General features: G+C 48.1%; 2 protein-coding genes across 2 annotated transcripts; both read right to left on the bottom strand.

Moving 5' to 3' along the window:
* Positions 1-5,193: 5,193 nt before the first annotated feature.
* On the bottom strand, positions 5,194-10,914 carry LOC136326992 (keratin, type I cuticular Ha3-I-like). The gene is made up of 7 exons (XM_066263674.1): positions 10,562-10,914; positions 8,630-8,712; positions 7,694-7,850; positions 6,687-6,848; positions 6,468-6,593; positions 6,073-6,293; positions 5,194-5,320 (listed from the first exon to the last, which is right to left on the bottom strand). The coding sequence occupies exons 1-7, from the start codon at positions 10,907-10,909 to the stop codon at positions 5,194-5,196; spliced, it is 1,224 nt and encodes a 407-aa protein (XP_066119771.1). The 5' UTR covers positions 10,910-10,914.
* A 7,163-nt stretch (positions 10,915-18,077) lies between these two features.
* On the bottom strand, positions 18,078-21,849 carry LOC136323583 (keratin, type I cuticular Ha4-like). The gene is made up of 7 exons (XM_066255428.1): positions 21,382-21,849; positions 21,196-21,278; positions 20,527-20,683; positions 19,515-19,676; positions 19,296-19,421; positions 18,901-19,121; positions 18,078-18,525 (listed from the first exon to the last, which is right to left on the bottom strand). Exons 1-7 carry the CDS (start codon positions 21,808-21,810, stop codon positions 18,456-18,458), a joined length of 1,248 nt encoding a protein of 415 aa, XP_066111525.1. The 5' UTR covers positions 21,811-21,849; the 3' UTR covers positions 18,078-18,455.
* Between the last annotated feature and the right edge of the window lie 258 nt (positions 21,850-22,107).

Raw genomic sequence — 22,107 nt, 5'->3', positions numbered from 1 at the left:
TGTCAAGACCCTTCCAGGGTCTCACAGGTGTGCCTACTGAATACAGCTCCCATGTTCTTAAAATAACCCCCACACTGAACCGTGGTAAACCGAGACTTGAAACTCCCTGAGTTGAGATGTTTGTTGTTCAGAGAAGTCCTGCCGCCATCAGTTCAAGCACCTGATTCTAAAGCTGGTGAGCTTTGCTTTTACCAGTACAGACTTTCTTACTATAATTGGTGTGCTTTTAGCAGTTAGAGTTGTCCGGCTTGTTTGGATCTGACAATTCATAACAGTTGGTGATGTAGGAACAATTACCCAAGAAGTAGACGTACTCGGAACTGTCTGTGCCTAGAACTTCTGTTTTTTTGCAAGGCCTAAGATGAGACTTCTTTAAAATCTTAAAGAGAGACCATGAAGAACGAGTTCAGTTATGTGCCTAGATGCCTTGCCCAGGGAGAGGAGGGGCTCCTTGCTGTTGTCCTAACAGGGGACAGAGCAGAACTCAGATCAAGGTGCGCACAGCAGGGCACAAGCCCCTCAGCCTCAGGTACAGGTCCCAAACCAGACTGCTTTGCATTTGTCTGTCCCTTTCCTCCCTTCCACCTCTTAAGGTAGAGCTCAAGTGGCAAAATTGTCCAAGAAAAAGGGAAAACCTTGGAACAAGAGTGATGGCAGGGATCTTAATGATGATCTCACCCAGCTCTCTCGTTTTACAAACAGGGAAGCTGGGACTCAGAAGGGAGAAATGGCTTCCTTAGGGCTTTACGGTTAGAACCCAAATCTGCTGACCCTCCTCCCACACCCCCAGTTCCCATCACCACACTGAACAAATGTTAAGTAATTTCACAACCAACCTGATCTGCCATTACCCAGGATAGAAACTAAAAGTAGTGAGAGAGTATTTTAAAATACCAGATATGGAAAATCCATTATTTGCCAGACACTTTTATATAATTTATCTTAAAGCCCATGGAGAAGATACTGTTATCAGAGTGAGGCTCAGAAAGGAATTGAGGTCATCTGTGGTCTTTAACCTATGGAGATAGAAAGTGGCACGGTTGGGATTCAAACCCAGGTGTGTGGAGCCCAAACCCACACTCTTTCCACAGAACTTTACGTGCATCTTGGTAGCCCACGAATCCGAGGCCAGGTTTACACAGTCTCTGGAACTACTAGGCATTAAAAGTTTATTAGGCATATAAAGAAAGATAAGATGACCAACTTTTTTACAATGAAAAAGAAGACAAAAATAAATTGAAGAAGATAATATCATAAATAAAAGAAACATTCTATTCATTGCAACACTAAAAACATACATACATACATAAATAAATAAAATAAGAAAGAAAAGGAAAATTTGTTATCCATAGAGATGCTTTGTTGAAAAAGAATGAAGTGTGGGCATGAAAATTAATAGAATTCAGCAATACTGAAGTACTTTGTTGCCTCCCTGATCTCAATTATTATTTCTACAATGATGATACAATTATATCCCAACAGTTAGAAGCAACTGTCAGTGCCCCCTTGCTCAAGCCAACAGCCATGAGCTCAAGGCAGTGACCATGGGCTCAAGCCAGCGAACTTAGCCCGTGCTCAAGCCAACAAACATGTATGTGACATGTATGTGCTCAAGCTGGTGGGCAAGCTCAGGGTTTCAAACCGGGACCCTCAGCATTCCAGGTCACCACACTATCCACTGTGCCACCAGCAATCAGGTGACACTGGATACTTTTAAATGGCAGGATTATGAATGCGTTTTTTCCCCTTCTTCAAATTTTTGAAAACATATACATTACTTTTGCACAAGAAGAAGACATAAAATTGACATTAAAAATTCCGAAAGGAAATTCTTACAAGTCTTCTAAAGAGCCAGGTGAGGCTCCCATTCCAACATAATCATTAAAGTGCACCTGAGCTTGTTATTCTGAAATAAAGCCTTAGTCATGATTGGCATTCACACCCCTGTGGTAACTACTGAGCTTGCCAATCCCAAACGGGAGCTATTAGGAAGCGATGAAGGGAAACTAAGCTTCCTATAGGATCAAACGGCCGGTAGCCCATGAACTGACTGATGTGTGGGGCTGAGCCACAGGGGGAGAGAGGGCCAAGAGGAGCAAGCCTTGGAGAAACTCTACCAACTGACTGTCAGCCCGCAGCCCAAGGCTGGGGATTAGGGTCACCTCACTGAGCGACGTCCTCAGACGGGATTTCCCACACGCATATATGACGATAAAATTTCATTCCTGCAAAGAGTGTCTAAGTCATCTGGAGTCTAGAATCCCAGAATGCTGGCACTACCAGGGTCCTAGACAGTCATCTCACTCACTCTTTCATTTTGCAAATGGAGAAAACATTGACCCAGAGCAGGGAGAAACTTGCCAAAGTTCACACGGCAAGTTTGTGGAAGTGTCTAAAATGGAAAAAGGTAAATTAGACTAGAGAAATGAGGGACAGAAGACAAGGCCTTTGGTCTTTGTGAGACAGTTGGAACTCAGACCTTAGAAAAAAGCCACATCTCTCAAAAAGACTGTACCCTTAACGAAAAGGTGAACTTAAAAAAATAAAATAAAAATGTATGCTTGTTGTTACAGGAAGATTTAAAAAGAAAGAAATGAAGAAGCTGAACTGTCTCTTACTGGGTTATATTTAAAATGCTTTGCTATCTTTTTTAAAAGGCCAGTCACAAAATACCACAGACTGTTTGATTCCAAGTCTAGACAATGTGCAGAATAGGCGAGTCTATGGAGAGACAATGGGAGTTGCCTAAGCCTGGAGGGTGGGGGGCGATGGGAGTGACTACTGATTGGGTACAAGATTTCTTTTTGCGCGTGATGAAATGTTCTAAAATTGTGGTAAAGGTTACATAATTCCATCAATATATTTAAAATCATTGAACAATATTCTTCATATAGGCGAATTTTATGGTATAGGAATTATATTGTATATTATGAGTTAGACGTCAATAAAGCTATTTTCTAAAAATAATTCAGAAGGAGAAAACAATAGGACAGAAGCAATATTCTGAGAACTTCCCACAGGTATTGAGAACATGAATCAGTTCCAGAAGCACCTCAATCCGAAGCAGGAAAACAAAACCAGACCCACCCCTAGAGATGATGCTGTGAAGCTACACAACACCGGTGACAAAAAGACAATCTTCGAAACAGTTAAAGATAAATAAAATAAAAAAACAAACGGATTATCAACAATTAAATTGGCAATAGACTTTTCAGCAGTGACAACAAAACTCAAAGACAAAGGTGTTTGAGAGGTACCTGTCCCTGGAAAAGACACCCACAGGTAAGTATTGGTGGACAGTGGTCCCAGCCTGTACAGAAGACTGATGAGATATATTGGATAAGGGTATTTGTACAAGACCTGGAGATCTAGACCAGGAGCGAGGAAGAGAGGCTGAATGCACCTGGCTCTGGGACATTCTGTACACAGCGTGGAGTGTCACTCATTTGCCTCCCAGGGTCTCATGCGTAAGGGAGCTCCAACAATATCAGCTACAGGGGAGTAAACATTCAAAGAGCTGAGTATGAAAGTTCAAGAATTTAAGACCAAGATTGGAGCAGGCATTGGTCACAGCCCGGGGAGATGGTGTCAACTTCATCTGAAGGAAAGGAAATATAACTAGTAGTTTGGCCAAAGACTGGGACGGTGGCATTGAACAGTGGAATAAACATTCAAAGATCTAGAGCAGTGGTAGTCAACCTGGTTTCTACCACCCGCTAGTGGGTGTTCCCGCTTTCCTGGTGGGCAGTAGTGGAGCAACCAAAGTATAAATAAAAAGATAGATCTAACTATAGTAAGTTGTTTTATAAAGATTTATTCTGCCAAACTTAGAGAAAATCCGACATAAAGTACTTGGTAAGTAATTATTATTATATGCTTTAACTTGCTGTAGCTCTGCTTTATAAATTTTATAAAGTAAAGTTACTTCCCTACTTCATAAATCACCATTACTGTGGAACCGGTGGGCGGTTAGAAAATTTTACTACTAACAGAGATACAAAAGTGGGCGGTAGGTATAAAAAGGTTGACTCCCCCTGGTCTGGAGTAACCTTGAACAGACGTCAGTGGGCACCAGCAGGAGCAGGGCACCAGCAAAACTGTCACCTTTCCATTGACACTCAGTGTCTTAGTTTTATTCTAGAGATCTTTTTGGAGGGAAAAACCTCAAAATCCAAATTTAGTCCCAACGGTTAAACCATTCAAATGAGAAGAGAAACACTTCAGAAATCTGTGGGGTAATACTCAAATATAAAAGATGGCTCTTTCTACTGTTCTGAGTTCTTCCGTATTTCCCAAAGAGAGAGTTTCAAGAGATGTTCGGGGTACTACTAGCGTCCTTTGTCCCCAGGTGACAATTTTGAAGGACAAACAAACTGTGTGCTTGCTTGAAATCAGTTTTATTTTCTCCTAGTCACACCTCACATGTAAGTGACATTCGGAGAGTGAGCTCTGGGGTCAGTCCCATGGTTGTTATTAAGCAAATAAGAAAAAAAAATCAGTAGTGTAGTTCCTGGCACTTGATTGCTATTCAGTGGAGGTTAGCTCCTGTCCCTCTTCTTGTAAGCACTTGGAAAAAAAAAAGTGGAACCTTCTAGAAATGGTAGCCATTATATTTTACTGAGCAAGGTCCCATAATGAATATGTTTATCATATTTAGATGAGGCCTCTTGCCTTAGTGGTCCCACTGGTTTTCTGCTGGCCTGAGAGCATGCTGGAGTCCATTGTGCTTAATGAATGTTAATTAATAATGATGAAGATGTTTTAGGAGAGGATTCTACTACACAGTACGCCTAAGCTTTCAAGTGCATTTATGTGGAGTACTTACACATCGAGCGAACACTTGGAAAAGAATGATGCGATCATCTCTGCTTTGCGAGAGGAAAGTTTATTAGGGGGTGTGCAAAGGGACTGGGGAACTGCCAAGGGGAAAGGTCAAAGCAACAGAGAGAACCACAAAACATCTCAGACCCACACCTGTCAGACGTTCAGCTCACAGAATAACTACAGGAGAACAGCCTTGAATGAAGAGGATCAGGCTGGGCTCAGAGCCGGCCACGCCCTGGGCATAAGTTCTCCCAGACCATGATTGATGACGTTCCCAGGGTGGGGTCCTGTGGTGGTTGTCAGAGAAACAGGCTGGTCCATCGGTGGTCCCTCTGTCTTTGTGCAGTCCTCCTGCTGGCACCAGGATGTCTAGCACCCAAAGGTGCTGCAGGGCCCATAGCGGGTTCGGGAGCCACACGGGGCGCAGGGATTGGTGACACAGGGCCCGATGGGCTTGTCACATGCGTTGGTCGTGGCGCAGGGGTTGCAGGGCAGCCTGGGACACAGAATCATTAGCTTGTCAGTATGAAAGGGATAATTAAAAAGAAAAAAGGAAAAGAGAGGGAGCTCAACCCAAGAAAACAGGTAGAATTCATTCTCTGACATCTGGGGAAGCCAAGCCTGTCCCAGTTGCTCCTACAAAGTCCGAGACAGTACAGGCAGAAAAGAACAAAGACGTGGTGTGATCCCAGGCCTTCCTCCGTAACCCTGGAGACGCGGGGAAGTCAATCCAGCCCTCTAAGTCTCAGCCTCTCCCATAAGACAGGATGAGTAAGACCTACCATTCAGAGTTGCAAAAAATCCACAAGACTGTTCAAGATTCTGTGTTAAGTGACAAGTGCTGGACCCTATGAGTTATTGAGTCATCTTCCCTTTTGATGTTCAAATGCTCATCTTTATGATGATGATTCAGTCCCTACTCTGCCTGCCCCAGACGGGTCTGGCTGGAATCCATGAAACAATGGATTTAAGTGTTTGGTTTAAATAGAACCTCGAAGGTATAAAGTTTTATTTACCCATCAGCATCCAAAAGCTCGCCAGTGGGGAAAACAATCAAGTCTCTCAAGTATCTTTTGGTCCAGAAAATACTTTTAGACCAGGTAATGGTAGCAACAAATCCCTTCCACTCCCCACTGCTGTAATATAGAACTAGTCCCTACAAACACACTGCCTTCTGAAACTTGACCCGCGAAGTCCCTCTTTGATCCTTTGGCAGCACAGGGCATGCGCTGCCTGCCGGGTACTCACTTGCAGTCCTCGCTCTCCAGCAGGCCCCGGTATGTGTTGATCTCACACTCCAGCCGCGCCCGCACGTCCAGCAGCACCTGGTACTCCTGGTTCTGCCGCTCCAGGTCGCTCCTGATCTCCGCCAGCTGGGACTCCACGTTGGTGACCATGCACTGCACCTGGGACAGCTGGGAGCTGTAGCGGGCCTCGGTCTCCGTCAGCGTGTTCTCCAGTGAGTCTCTCTGTGGGAAGACGGGGGTGTCACACAGCTGCTCCTTGACCAGGTGCCTCCATAGGCTTCCTCCTATAGAACTCACAAGCTTCAAGAGTCAAGGAGACTGGGACCCCAAGGGCATCCCCGTGACTCTGATTCCCCGACCTCACCCTTGTCACCGGGAGGTCTGAGCGACACCCACCAGGTTGTGCTGGGCCTGCAGCTCAATCTCCAGGGCGTTGACCGTGCGTCTCAGCTCGATGATCTCCGCCTGGCAGGTCTGCAGCTGCTCTGCGCTGGACACCACTTGCTTGTTCAGCTCCTGGGTCTGAAACACCGAAGGTGACACACAGGATCAGGCCCTGCCCTAAGAGCCGTAATGGGCCTTGGGTTCTGAGTGGCCATGCGCCGAGATGCCCACCTGGTTGGTATACCATTCCTCCACGTCCCTGCGGTTGGTCTCCACCATGGCCTCATACTGACACCTGGTCTCGTTGAGCACGCGGTTCAGGTCCACGGTGGGGGCAGCGTCCACCTCCACGTTGAGGCGGTCCCCAATCTGGCAGCGCAGGGTGTTGACTTCCTGGTGGAGGAGGGGGGAAGAGTGAACCCACAGAAAGAGTTTAAAATAAACTGTCTTGGAGGGAGTCTAATGTGGTTGGAAGAGGATTGCACTGAAATTTAGGTCTCAGGAGCTGAAGCCCAGTTGATGCGAAGCCCAGCTAGGCACCCTCCTTCGATGCAGGCTTCCTGCCTTTGTCTCTGCTGGCTCGTCAGGCTGCTTGATCAAATGACTGCTAATGTTTCTTCCCACTCCAAGATGCTATCATTTTCTTCTGATTTTCTCTTTCTCGGTGATATGTCTGGCATGGTAGCTGGTTTATAATTGTTTCTACTTAAATATAGAGAAACCAGTTTTAACAGCTCCCATTTATTTCATGTCTGCTACCATGAGACGCTCGCTATTAAGGGTTATTCCATTGTCATCAAAACATCTAGTATTTGAGACAAGCATCTGATTTCCTAGTTTTACATTCACCCAGGAGGTCTGAATCAACCATTATTTGAGTTCCTTCATTTCTCCCATTGTCCTCATCCATCCATCTGGCTTGAGTTCTAATATCCAGGTGACACATATACAAAGAGTTTGCTATCTCCTTTCAGTCTTAATCATTCATTTGGCATCTCTTCAGAAGATAATAGATCTTATCAAATAGTGGAAAGGACCTTAAACATTATTGTCAGGACTTTTGGCCACAGGTCTAGCCCCAAAGTAGAAATAGGTCAGCTGGCACTCATTCCACAGTAATCCCCCAGATATGTTTGGAGCAACTAGCAGATGTTGTGTTAGCTCAAGGGTGCTTAGCAAAGACCCACCTTGTCATGGAACTCTCAATATTGGGATGTCGGGGGCTGGGACTTCCTTACCTGCTCATGGTTCTGCTTGAGGCAGAGCAGCTCCTCCTTCAGGGACTCCACCTGGGCCTCCAGGTCGGACTTGCACAGGGTCAGCTCATCCAGGATCCTGCGCAGACTGTTGATGTCCGACTCCACCAGCTGCCGCAAGCCCAGCTCCGTCTCGTACCTGCGCACAGAGCCAAAGGTCAAAGGAGGTTTGAAGAGGGAGAATTTTTCCCAGGCTTTACTTGGCTGACCTATATTTTGAATTTTTTCAAAGTTTATGAAAGGGAAATAATATCACCGTGCTGAGTAAAAGACCTATTTCTTTTGAGACCCAGAGAGAAGGTTCTAATCTAATAGTAACTGCATTCGTCTTACACGTCCCATTCACAGGCTGCTGTCAAGTAAGCCCTGTCATCTTGCTTTAAGCGAGTCTAGTCTGTAAACTCCATACTCTCTGAGCCTTGATTTCCCAGTCTGTAAAATGGGAACCTCACTAACACTTCATGGGTTGGCCTGAAGGTAAAGGGAGAAGATAGGTAAAATTGCAATGTCAACTATAGAGTCCCAACAAAATGCAAAGGCTCTTATGATTGTAATGGCCATACCTAGACAAAATTGACTGATTCTCTGAAATGGATTTTGCCCCCTGTGTTTTAATGGGCTGAGGGTGTCTCACGTATACCAAGAAATTGGTGTGGAATTCACTTTTCAGACAGTAAGTTGAAAAAGAGAAAGCGTGGGTGATTTCTTGAGCTCCCTCACACTACACTTAAAACACAGCATCTTGGCATTCAGGGAGGAGACTTTGGCACACTGACCCTGCTAAGCCAATGCAGGAGCCCCCTCCCCTCTGTAGCATCCAGACAGCTTCTGCTCCTGGGCTCGTAGGGCAGAGTCCACCACTTTGCAGTTCAGCCTGCCCCTTTCTAGACTTCTCTCTGATCATTAGGAAATTCTCACTTGGTCCTGAAGTCGTCCGCAGCCAGCTTGGCGTTGTCAATCTGCACCACCAGCCGGGCGTTCTCCGCCTTGCTGCACAGGATCTGGAGCCAGGATGGATTGTGAAATGAGTTACATACTAAGAGAGAGTACCTTGTGTCTTCACATGAAAAGCTATTTTATTTCAGCCACATGTCTTCCAGTTAGCTTAGAGTCTTGTCAGATTTTCAGTTTGAGGATAAAAGAAGGATTCATGAAACCGATCATTTCAAAACTGAAACAGTCGCATGACCAGGAGGTAGAGCAGTGGATAGAGCGTCAAACTGGGATGAGGAGGACTCAGGTTTGAAACCCCGAGGTCACCAGTTTGAGCATGGGCTCATCTGGCTTGAGTGCAGGCTTACCAGCTTGAGAGCGTGGTCACTGGCTTGAGCCCAAAGGTCACTGGCTTGAGCCCAAAGGTCACTGGCTTGAGCCCAAGATTCCTGGTTTGAGCTAGGGGTCACTCACTCTGCTGTAGCCCCCCAACCGGGTCAAGGCACATATGAGAAAGCAATCAATGAACAACTAAGGTGCCACAACGAAGAATTGATGCTTCTCATCTCTCTCCCTTCCTGTCTGTCCCTATCTGTCCCCCTCTCTGTCTCTGTCACACACACACACACACACACACACACACACACACAGTCAAGGGGAAATGTGCCTTCTGTCATAAAGTCTCTCTTCTGGGTCTGCTGTCGGCTCTCTGTAGGAACTGGGTGTGCTGAGTACCAAGCCTCACATGGGGGACCAGTGTCCCAGTTTGCTTAGGACTAGGGGGATCCTGAGACGCTACACCCAGAAGATTCCAGGCCAACTGGGACAAGTTGGTTATCCTACTCTCAGACCCACTATGTGCTGGGCTGACCTCTCTCCACTCCCCCTCATGTTACGTTGGACAGGCTTTTGTTGACAAAGCTTCTCCCTCTAGCTGGGGTGCCCTGGGAGGCCTTCACCCACCTAGCAAGATCCCCTGCATAGCCCACATTCCCTCCTTCCCCAGCTCCTACAGGGGATCATGTCCTCTGTGAGCCCTCACAATACTTTGCCCATAGCTGGTTACGCTTATCATCACCTTCACCATGGTCATTCGTTTCCACAACTCTCTCTGCTATTAGATACTCTTCCTCCTTCACTCTAGCACCGGGCCGAGTACTAAGTGTGGGTCAATGAACACATGCTCCTCAAATTACAAGGCCTTTCTCTGGCATTCACTTTGTCAGAACAGCGGACAGTAGATCCCCTCTGAGAATCAAGGGCCTGTGCAGTTGGTATAGCGTTCATCCTTCAAATTCTGCTCAGATGGTGCCTTTTCCAGAAGCCCTCCTTGATTTACCCTATACATTACATCCCGCCTGTATGCTGACTCTATACTTAGTCCCACTTCCTCCTGCGTGTCTGGCCCAGAATTCTCTCTCCTAGTGCGCAGCCCAGTGTCTGTGACGTTCCTGGGGTTGAGGGCTCTTTTGTTTGTTTTTTTTACACAGTCTATTACTACAGTTTTGAAAGGCTTTAAATATTTGGGACTTCACTAATGAAATTCCTAGCTCCAAGGAATAACGTGGGTACATATTGTTTGTTTGTTTTAATGTTGTAGGCTCTGAAAACAAGTTCAGGATATCACGACAGAACTGAAGAATCCGGTACTCTGGTTTTAGGTAAGAAGCAACATAAGATTGCTCTGACTGATTTTGGCCTAACGCCTTGCCCGCCCCCCAGCCTGCATCTTTCCCTCGTGGGGCTTTCCAGATAGGTGTTCTGAGACTATTGGATGGGTCGTATCTAAACTGATGAAGTTGATGTCTTCATCATTCTCAACATTAAGTTGGAACAGTCTTAAATCCATTCAGCAGTGGGTACGTTAAATCTGGACCGACAGCTCACGACACAGGCAGTGCGGAGCCCACCCCTCACCTTCTGCTGGAGCTCCTCGATGGTCCGGAAGTAGGACTGGTAGCTGGGGCACAGCAGGGGCTCCTGCTGCTGGCAGCGCTCCTGGATGCGGCACTCCAGCTCCGCGTTCTCCCGCTCCAGCTGCCGCACCTTCTCCAGGTAGCTGGCCAGGCGGTCGTTCAGGATCTGCATGGTCTCCTTCTCGCTGCCATTGAAGGAGCCCTCGCAGAACCAGCCGCAGTTGCCCACGTTGGCGGGGATGTTGCAGGCCCCGGGCAGGGGGATGTTGTGGCAGCTGGGGGCCACGCAGGGCCGGGCGGGGCAGCCGGAGCGGCAGCTGAGGTTGGACAGGCAGCAGTTGTAAGGCATGGTGCTGGGAGGGAGCGGAGCGCTGTAGGTCAGTTTCTCAGCCTGATTCCTTTTCTCCGGTGTAAGCCCTGGTCCTCTCCCAGGGTTTTATATTCTGTCAGCAGTGGGTGTGGCAACCAGGTACAGCATCGCCCCCCTTTTAGCCTGTTTACCAGGGTTTTCATCTGTTTTGTAGCCACCTCACACGAGTCCTTGACCTCATAAAATGTTTTACTCTGGCTTCTTGCTAAGTCAGGACTCCTCACCCATCGTGGTGGTTGGTTAAGGAACAGCTTCAAAGTGACCAACCTATTACCTTCCCAGCCAGAGCACTTATTCACAAGTTGTTGAGTTAGACTGACAGCTGGACCCTGTGTCCCCCCAAATTGGGGACACTTCTGTACCTCGTTGTCCCAAACAAGGAATGGTCTGTGTGCCTCATCCAGCTCATTCCCACTAAGGACTGTGAGGAAAACCATCTCAGAAAGCCCACCTGAAAACCAGACTGTTGAGTAACGAATCCTGGAAGGTGAGGTCAGAAAGGACTCAAGAGGCTGTCCAGTTCAATGTCACTGAGCTACTCCATCCAGGGCAGATGGAGGCAGTGTCAGCTTCTTCCTAACAGCAACCGCAGGCAGCCCCCCAGGCTCCATTTCTGCAGAACATCAAGAATACATCTTGGGACGTACTCAGCCTGAGGACTGTACCATGTGCTTACACACAGTATGACAGTTACTAGATGGCTCCTCCTTACGGAGCACCCACCGCACTAAGCACCTCATGTGCATTGTCTCCTTCAGTCCTCACGAAACCCTAGAGGGTAAGTAGATAAGGATGCCAAGCTTCTGAGAAGTTGCTCAGGCTTTCGAGATCCTCCAGGCGGAGCCAGCATTCAAACCCGAGCTCTCTGATTCCAACAGCCGAGCTCTCTCCATCACTACCTCTCTCTCTCCTCCGATCTTCTCACTACTGAGATGCAGTAGTGCACAAATGGATCGAATTTAATGGGACTCAACTATTACTAGGCAATACCCCCTCCTAAAATAGAATGGGCCAAGGAATAAAAAAGACTCTTCTCTGCCAAAGAAGAAAAGGTCATTTTTATTCTAATGGAAGGAAATCTACTAAGTGGGAAAGTGTAATACCCCCCCCAAAAAAAAGATAGGAAAAAGGAAACCCCTGCTGCTTTGACATAGAAACACCTGAGCCCCATTCTCCAAAGGACACGACCCTGAAAAGCCACCACATTGGTGCGTGCTTGATGGCATCCTGTGACCCTCAACACATTTTGACAAACAGATATTCTGCCCTCGTACTATTCCAGACAGAGGTAAGAACTATGAAGAGTTTATGTTTAATCTGTCAGTTCCCAAAATATGAAAGCTGCTCCTTCGAGTAGTTGTTTTTGGAAGCTCCATGCGAATTCCTCCAACAGCCATTACTCAGGTCATCCCTTCTTCAAACTTGTCCTCAAAGCCCGGGACATTTCTTTTGTTATCTTCATTAGAGGCAAACCTTCATCTTCCTGAGAGTGTGTTTGTTTTTGGAATCAGCCAGATATCATTTGGAACCAACCCCAAGTGAGTGAGATAAACAACCAAACTAAGTAGCATCCTTAATAGGTCAGAAACACATCGTCACTGTGAAATAATCATGTATGATTTCTTGGGGGATTCTAAAAGTCATTTCCAAGATGGAGCTTCAAATACACTTTCATAAAAGAGAGCGGCTTTGGAGAAAATGTGTGGTCTCCCTGAGTGTGTGCTCTGAAGAGACTGACGTCCTCACCCACGCTCACGATCCACAGCTCTCGGCCCCTCCTGCCTGAATCTCTGCCTTTAGAGAGATGTGCAATGGGTGTGTCAGTTTCAGATAAGTGCCAAAGTGACCGAAGCCCTTAGACAGGAGATCAAATGACATAAAGCAAATAGCTGGATTCATAAGCTTTTCTCTATCCTTTCTCCCCTTCTTCTATGCCCCAAGCTTCAAAAGGGGGAAATCTTGACAGTGGCACTCTTTAAAGAACAAGAAAGGCATGCTGAGTTATAAACTGGTGCATATATCCATGGGACTCTCTATAACCATGACTATATATAGCATCTACCTCAGTCAGAAGAGATAATCCAGAAATAGGTATCTTTATACCTTCAATAGTGGGAGGCAGAGTTTATAAAACCCAACTATTCCCACTGTTGAGTAGAAGTCCATGACCACTGCATAGCTACATGGTCATTAGATAATGATGGTGGAAAGGACTTGGGTCCATAGAGAGAAGAGCCAAGTTTCAATTAGCTTCCCAGGAATTCTGGAAGAAAATTGGTTTTTATTTGTTCCACTGACTGTGTATTGAAAATTCTTGCCTTTACATGAACAATGGCATTGTCTGTAGTCAATGACCCTTCCATAAACATGATGAGCAAATCAAATCCTAACAAACAGAAAGGTTTTACACCTGCCCTTGTAATTGTGGCAGACGCCGTGGTAAGGCTACTGGTTTCCAGATGTGAGCAAAATTGCTGTGCAGATTTAAGGATACTATTTATTATGGAAGCCAAGGCTATTTTCATGGGAAAGATTACACATCAACTCCACAGCGGTAGCTAACCACGGGGTGGAGAAAGGGCAGACCTTCTGCTGCAGCCATCCTCCCTGTGGCAGGACTTTAAAGGCAGTGGGAGGCCACCCCTCTCCTGCCAAAACCATCCTCCCTCATGCCCAGGGACTGGTACTTGACACTCTCACCATAAGGAATGTCAACTGTGTTCTCTGAGAAATGCAGTGACGTACTAGACCACTTGTCAATTAATTGTATTTTAATGTGTACAAATGGCAAGGAGAAGTGGGACTAGTATCAATAGGCACATCAGAGCAGGAGATCTGACTTATGCCCAAGACAGATGAAAAGTCACCCACTGGGGAATTAGAGGAATAGAAACACTGTCAGTACCAACACCAGCCCATTATGTTGGCCAGTTAGAGCTGCTTATGAGACCAGGATATAGGGCTTCCATAGACTGTTCCATAAAGGCGACTTTTGCCAAGTTATCAACCACCAGCCTCAGTACAGTGAGGAGAGAAACTGTGACAGTAAACCAAGAACCAACGCAGTAGCTTTGGCTCTGAGAAGATGCTAACAGAGGGTGTCCAATGAGGGTCCAACAGGAGAGGACGTAGAGAATGAGCCAGGTCAGTAGTAAGACGTCCTGAGCAAAGAGAGGAGCAGACATCTCAGAATGAGATTCGGGGCTCATTCCACACCCCCTCTCTCAAGCTACCATTGTTCCTCTTAGACTCTGTCCTGGACTCCCACTGAGAATGGATTCCCAACAGGGGTCTTAAGGGACAAACCAAGTCAGAAAAATGCGAAGTTCATCAGTATGTTTTTAACTCTACCCAGTCTAGAATAGAAAAGCCAAAAGAACGTGAAACGATTCAAGGCAGTGTCACTTCATTGTCCTAGTCTTCTGGGAGAGCTGGATTCAGAAGGAACGAGAACCCGTTTCTGTGACTGCCCCGCAGATCAAAGCAAGCAGCAGATGCTAAAGCATTTTCATTCGTCCACGGAGAATAAAGCAAAGTAAGCTTCGTGTTTAGTGTGAATGTGTTGTTTTGAACTTTTGCACTAAGGTCACTGTCAAGTTGACGATTTGAGACAGACGTCAAGAGCCACTGAAATATGGCTCCCCTTCCAGCATCCCACAGACCCTGTTCCCTTTACAGTCCCCAGTGGTCTCCCACTGCTGTTCCCAGTGGATCTGTCTGAATTCTCATCTGCTTTGACCTGGATGCTAACGGACCATTCCCTCATCCAAACTGACCTCTTTTTACTTCTGGGTCACTTCAGCTGCTCCCCCACCTCCCTCTCCAACTGCTTTTAACCAGCTGTCGTTTCTGTGTTCAGTAACCAGGCTAACTGAGTCAGAACCTCATGTCAGGGACTGCGGAGAGCCCCAGGCCTGCTCTGTCATTTCTGACCGTGGTTCCCCCGTGCTCCTTCATAGGCTAATATTTCCCGTTGACAATCTTGGCAACCCCTACAGCTCTAACTATATTTCCGTAACTTGGTGTCTCCCAAATCTAGTCATCTTTTTTCCAGCTCTTTCCACTGGAGATGCAGTCTTGTTTCATTTTCTCGAGCTCAAAAACTTCACTCATGTGGACCCATGGTAGGTATCCAATCAGCTTTAAGTTTCCTCCCGTCTTCCTCCCTTGTTCTACCTACCGCCTGCCAGTTTCCATACGCCCAGCAGTGCCCCTGAAATCCATCCGCCCTTGCTCCACCCACTCCCCCACCTCCACCCATCTCAGTCCTTGTTTTTTACCAGCCTCCTGGTTGATCTTCTTGATCTTCTTTCTTTGTCACCTAATCCCGCCAAATCCTGGGACCTCTCACAGCAACGCAGCCTACAGGTAGCTGTTTGATTTGTCATCTGCTAACGTTCCTTCCAAGCAGATCTCACAGATTACCATTCAGAGTTCTTTCTGCCAGACGTGACTTTTCCTCAGTGCTTTGCGGTTCCATCTCCCACTCCCACACTCACCCTCTGCTCCAGGCTAGAAAGTGGCCTGCGGGGCTCTAAACTCACCTCCTGCTTCATCTCCATACCGGGCAACCTCTGTGCTGGGAACTTCCCCTCTTCTCAGATCTGCACACACTCATCTGTCCAGACACATCCCATCAAGCTTTATCTCAGAACTATGCTAACATGCGCTCATGGTTATGGAAGCTGGAACTATGGGAAGTATGTAACGTTTTAATGTCCTCATGATTCCTCACTAGTGATACTTTCCCTGTTTATGCCATGTATAGTATTCTATGGTCTGGACCAGGTGTTGACCAGAGGAAGATACTATCTCTCTTGAAGGGCCTACAGTCAATGAGACAGGTAGACAAATTTTATATAAACAGGACATTTGGATTTTCAAAGCCCTGGCTGAGTGCTCCCTCCTTCACGGAACCTCATCTTACTGCTCCCTCATAGCTCGGAAATCCATCATTCTTTACTTACCTCTTTCCTGAGCCACACTGGGGTTTGTGTGCAACAGTTGTCTCTATGTCTTATCCGCTCTAGACTCTAAACACGCTCCGGGCCAGGACTGCGACTCACTAATTTCGATGCTCTCAGCCCCCCGCAAGGTACTGGCACACACACCAGGTGACTGTGGCTGTGTTGGTCAGATAGCGTCACATTAAATGGGTAATCCAGCTAGTGGTTGATAGACTGGAGATTCTCAATAATTCAGAAATGAGATAAGTGGGAGGTAGGGTAGGATCAGTGTTTGTTGGAGGAGATTTAATGAACATTGGCCTTTTTTGGAATTATAGAAAATAAAATGGTAAAGAGGTTATGGAAGAAGATTATAGATATGGGCAAAGACCTAGAGGAAAGAGTAAACTTGAAGAGAGGGAGGAGGTAAGGAGATACACCTGCCTGCATTCAAACGGTCTTTAGATTACAAAGTACTGGGCGTGAGTGAGTACAAGAGGAACCAGTTTGTCAAAGATAAGCTTTAGTCCGATTAAGTGTGAGGTGATGGCCTGAAGCCGAGTGACACTGTCTGGTGAGCAAACAAAGGCCTGGACCTTGAGCTGAGGTGAGATGAAACTGGGGCATCAGTCAGCATAGAGGTGCTTGTTCTTCCTGAACAGGGATGTGAAAAGAGGAAAACAGAGAGCCAAGGATCTGGGTGTCTCCTCCACTGGGGACAGAAAGGGAAGCCAAGCTAACTGGGAGTCTGTGGACGGGTAGTCAGAGATATAAGGAGAGGACCAGGTTGTGCAGGAAATTAACTGAAGGTTCATGTGGAGGGAAGGACAGGTGTCTATATTGGTGGTGCAGGTGCAGCCGAGATGTTGAGAGGAGAAAGCAGCTGCTCTTTGAGCTGTCTCCTTAGAAGCTGGTCTTTTTTTTTTTTAATTAATTTTAACTTATTGTGTTTTTTTGTTGTTGTTGTTTTTGTTTTTTGGGGTTTTTTGTATTTTTCTGAAGCTGGAAACGGGGAGAGACAGTAAGACAGACTCCCGCATGCGCCCGACCGGGATCTACCCGGCACGCCCACCAGGGGCGACGCTCTGCCCACCAGGGGGTGATGCTCTGCCCCTCCGGGGCGTCGCTCTGCCACGACCAGAGCCACTCTAGCGCCTGGGGCAGAGGCCAAGGAGCCATCCCCAGCGCCCGGGCCATCTTTGCTCCAATGGAGCCTTGGCTGCAGGAGGGGAAGAGAGAGACAGAGAGGAAGGAGGGGGTGGGGGTGGAGAAGCAAATGGGCGCTTCTCTTATGTGCCCTGGCCGGGAATCGAACCCGTGTCCCCCGCACGCCAGGCCAACGCTCTACCGCTGAGCCAACCGGCCAGGGCCAATTTATTGTGTTAACATGGATTCAAGTGTCCCACTCAATATAACACCCTCACCCTCCAACCACGTGCCCCCTATTAATCCCCCTTTTGTCCCCCTCCCCTTAACTCCCTCCCTTTTCCCTGTGGGATTTGCTGTCCTGTTATCTACATGTTATGTATATATAATTATATGTAATTTCATTAATCCCTTCACTTTCTCTGATCCTGTCCCCTCACCCCCCTTCCCTCTGACTGCTGTTCCCCGTGACCCCGCCTCTGCCTCTATTCTGTTCCTCAGTTCACTTTGCTCATTAGATTCCACATATAAGTGAGGTTATATGATATTTGTCTTTATCCGCCTGACTTATTTCACTTAGCGTAATAATCTCCAGGTCCATTCATGCCATCACAAAAGGTAAGATTTTCTTCTTTTTCACAGCCATGTAGTATTCCGCTGTGCATATGTACCACAGCTTTTTAATTCACTCGTCCAGAAGCTGGTCTTCACAGTGTAGGAGAAAGAGAAGCAGAGACTCTCACAGTGATGAGGGTGACCGTGGGAGGTAGCAGCGAGGTTTGGAGAAGAGTCTCAGAATTGCCAAGGACCCCACAGCAAAGGCAAGATGGGTCTGAGTGTTGAAGACCAGGTTCTCTCCATGGTCTTCCCTCGGCGGGAGCCTCCCAGGGGGACAGCCCTCCCTCCCATCCATATTTACCCGTGGAAGATGATGGCTGGCGTCAGTCATCAACTCATCCCATCCTCCTCATGAAGGGTTTTTTTTATGAAACAGCCATGAGAAGTACTTTACAATGTATGAATATGAATGAGAAACACATTTACAATGCCAGGGAAATAAAGTTTATTAGGAAGTTAATGAAGTAGCCTCCTTGCATTCCAGAGAATGCCAAGGAAGCCAGGAAAGCAGGAAACACGACAGGTAGAGGAAACACCCCACAGTAATACCTGGAGCTCAAATTATAGGGAGCTGGACATCTTCAGATGCAGAGACTCAGCCTTCAATGGGAAGGAGTTCTCCAGACATTGGAACTTTATGGTGTGTCTTTGCTTGTTGGATCTGGCAAGCATTTCCATGTCTAGAAATATCACAGCTGGCACGACAGGTTTCTAAAGGCACCTGAACTCCGGCAAAGGCAGGACCTGGGGACCTCTTCTATGTTTGGTTGTCATCTTCAACGAGGATGCCATTGTCTAAGTTAACAGGAACCTGCTTACGGGCCGCCACAGGGCCTGCAGGAGTTTCCACAAGCGTTGGTGGTAGCACACGGGTTGCAGGGGAGGCTGGGAGAACACAGGTGTAGACCAGATTAGGGAGGGGAGTAGAAAAACACCAAGGGTTGATGCAACAACCTACAAATTCTCAGTGGATCGAGTTAGTCAGAATCAAATGTGATTGTTACCAAATCCTTCCCCCTGTCCCAGAATGCCTGTCTGCATTTGATGGGCAGACGTGAAACATTATCCTTTGAAAATTATTCCCTCCATTGTTAGCTCCCTGAGGCAGGGAATGTATGCCCTGTGCCTTTGACCTTACGTATATGCTGTCACATAGTAGACACTCGATTAATATGTGTTATTTGGTGAGTTGAAAATATGGCCAACATGAGAGTGGTCCACAACCCACTTTATCCCAGGAATCCTCTGCCTCATACTCACTTGCAGTCCTCGCTCTCCAGCAGGCTCTGGTACGTGTTGATCTCACACTCCAGCCGCGCCCGCACGTCCAGCAGCACCTGGTACTCCTGGTTCTGCCGCTCCAGGTCACAGCGGATCTCCGCCAGCTGGGACTCCACGTTGGTGACCATGCACTGCACCTGGGACAGCTGGGAGCTGTAGCGGGCCTCGGTCTCCGTCAGCGTGTTCTCCAGTGAGTCTCTCTGTGGGAAGACGGGGATGTCACACAGCTGCTCCTTGACCAGGTGCCTCCACAGGCTTCCTTCCAGAGAACTCACAAGCTTCAAGAGTCAAGGAGACTGGGACCCCAAGGGCATCCCCGTGACTCTGATTTCCTGACCTGACCCTTGTCACCGGGAGGTCTGAGCGACACCCACCAGGTTGTGCTGGGCCTGCAGCTCGATCTCCAGGGCGTTGACCGTGCGTCTCAGCTCGATGATCTCCGCCTGGCAGGTCTGCAGCTGTTCCGAGCTGGATACTACCTGCTTGTTCAGCTCCTGGGTCTGAAACACCAAAGGTAACACACAGGATCAGGCCCTGCCCTAAGAGCCGTAATGGGTCTTGGGTTCTGAGTGGCCATGCGCCGAGATGCCCACCTGGTTGGTATACCATTCCTCCACGTCCCTGCGGTTGGTCTCCACCAGGGCCTCATACTGACACCTGGTCTCGTTGAGCACGCGGTTCAGGTCCACGGTGGGGGCAGCGTCCACCTCCACGTTGAGGCGGTCCCCAATCTGGCAGCGCAGGGTGTTGACTTCCTGGTGGAGGAAGGGGGAAGAGTGAACCCACAGAAACAGACCTGCTGTCTTTCTGCTATTGTCAAGTGAGCACAAGCCTGCCCGAAAAATGCACTAAAAAGAATATCCTGATATTTTCAAAGACTGCCACTGATATTGTTTAAAATAAATCCAAATAGAGATCACATCAATTCCTTTCCCAGGAAACTGGAGCAAGCTCACATTTCCTATAATACTAAGTCCCAACTCCTGGGCATGTACATGTCCCTCTTCATTTCCTGTCATGTCCCTGTAGGTACCATATACCCACCACACCCATCCATGGGTCGTTCTGAAATATACCTCGCTTTGCCACTGCCATATCTCTGCTCAGCCTCCTGCCTCAGACTGAAACACCCAGGTACTAAAATTCTCCTCCTCCCTCCTCCCATGACCTGCCTCTGAGAAGAGTTTCCTTTCAGGCAGACTGCATTGTTCCCAGAAGGGCTGCCCATGCATCTCACCTAAGCACTTACTTGCCTCCTCAGTATTAGATCATGTTTTTATATGGCTGTCTCCCCAGACTAGGGACTAGACTGTCAGGTCTTTGAAGACAGTGGCCATGTCTCATTTTTTTTTCCCCCTCACCAAATTCAGGACATCACAGTGACCAACAGAGAGCATGGAGATCCTTCCTCAGCATCTCCAGCCCCTGCCCAGGCCACCCAGGTCACCCTACTGTGTGCTGTGGACATGGTATCTTATTCCCTGAGCTGACCCTGAGTTCTCCAGAGAAGCGTGTTAGTCCAGGCATCCTGACGGCAACTGCCTCCTGGTACCTGACGCTGAAGGATGAGCTCTGAAGCCTACCGGGTTATTTTTTCCTTCTCACCTCCTCGTGGTTCTTCTTGAGACAGAGCAGCTCTTCCTTCAGGGACTCCACCTGGGCCTCCAGGTCAGCCCTGCACAGGGTCAGCTCGTCCAGGACCCTCCGCAGGCTGTTGATGTCCGACTCCACCAGCTGCCGAGAGGAATGCTCCATCTCGTACCTGCACGCACAGAGGGGAGAGGAAGAGCCGGGAAGGAAGCCCATATTCCTGCCCCAGCTTCTGTCGGGATGGAATTGGCCTAGCTGCCTCTGAACTGACACCGTTCTCCATCCCTGCTCTTCCACATGTCCCTCAAGGTCTGCACAGATAGGCTGGGGAGGACCTGACTTGTCCCAACACCAGGAGGTGCCCATGGGGATTCCTGGGAGGGAGTCTTTCTCTCCTCTCAGTGTTGTTGGTTAATATATCACCAAAGCAATCCATTCTCTGGGAATTAATTTCAGTCCCTGAATTCAGGGATTTAAGGCCTTCCAGAAAGACCAGTAGAGGCTGAAGAACAGAGAGCATATGAATCTGGATCTCTGTTTGAAGCTGATTTTATATATTCAGCCATTAAGAGGAGAAACAAAAAGGGAAAATGGCTTCCTCTTCCCTTCCAGGCAACATTAGGCCCACAGAACCATGAGTCATAGGGACCTTGGAGGTCACCCGGCCAAAAAGTCTCAACATACTTGGTCCTGAAGTCATCAGAGGCCAGCTTGGCATTGTCAATCTGCGTCACCAGCCTGGCGTTCTCAGACTTGGAGCACAGAATCTGAAAACAAGATCCCACTGTGAGGACCACTGGAACATGAGCACATCTTATTGTTCAAAGCCAGCCAGCTGCTGCTGTGCCGCCCACACACCCCGCCCCGCACCTTCTGCTGGAGCTCCTCGATGGTCCGGAAGTAGGACTGGTAGCTGGGGCACAGCAGGGGCTCCTGCTGCTGGCAGCGCTCCTGGATGCGGCACTCCAGCTCCGCGTTCTCCCGCTCCAGCTGCCGCACCTTCTCCAGGTAGCTGGCCAGGCGGTCGTTCAGGATCTGCATGGTCTCCTTCTCGCTGCCATTGAAGGAGCCCTCGCAGAACCAGCCGCAGTTGCCCACGTTGGCGGGGATGTTGCAGGCCCCGGGCAGGGGGATGTTGTGGCAGCTGGGGGCCACGCAGGGCCGGGCGGGGCAGCCGGAGCGGCAGCTGAAGTTGGATAGGCAGCAGTCGTAAGGCATGGTGCCGGGAGGGGCGATGGAAGAACAGAGAAGCTGATGGCACGGGATTGTGGGTAAGCTTTGAGGCTCTCCTTCCTCCATGGTCCTTTTATACCTTTAAATTGTGGGTGGGGGCTTGGCATATGGCATAGTTTCCCTTCCTAATGCTTCAAGTAATTTTTTTCTCCAAAATATGCTAGTTAGATGCCTCCACAGAGTCCCTCCTCATCCCATAAAATTATTCCATTCATCTTGTGTCACACTGGGTTCCTCCTGAGTACTGGCGGCTGGTGAAATCAGCGTTTCATCAGATGGCTTCAAAGGAGGCGGAATCATCACCCCGGCACATGGCTCTCCCCATTACTCAGACGGGTAGACAGCCAGGGCATGGGGTGGAGC

This window comes from Saccopteryx bilineata, chromosome 2 (genome assembly GCF_036850765.1).
Source record: "Saccopteryx bilineata isolate mSacBil1 chromosome 2, mSacBil1_pri_phased_curated, whole genome shotgun sequence".
NCBI lineage: Eukaryota > Metazoa > Chordata > Mammalia > Chiroptera > Emballonuridae > Saccopteryx > Saccopteryx bilineata.
The sequence above is the reverse complement of the archived record's forward strand: the minus strand, read 5'-3'. Positions and strand labels throughout refer to the sequence as shown.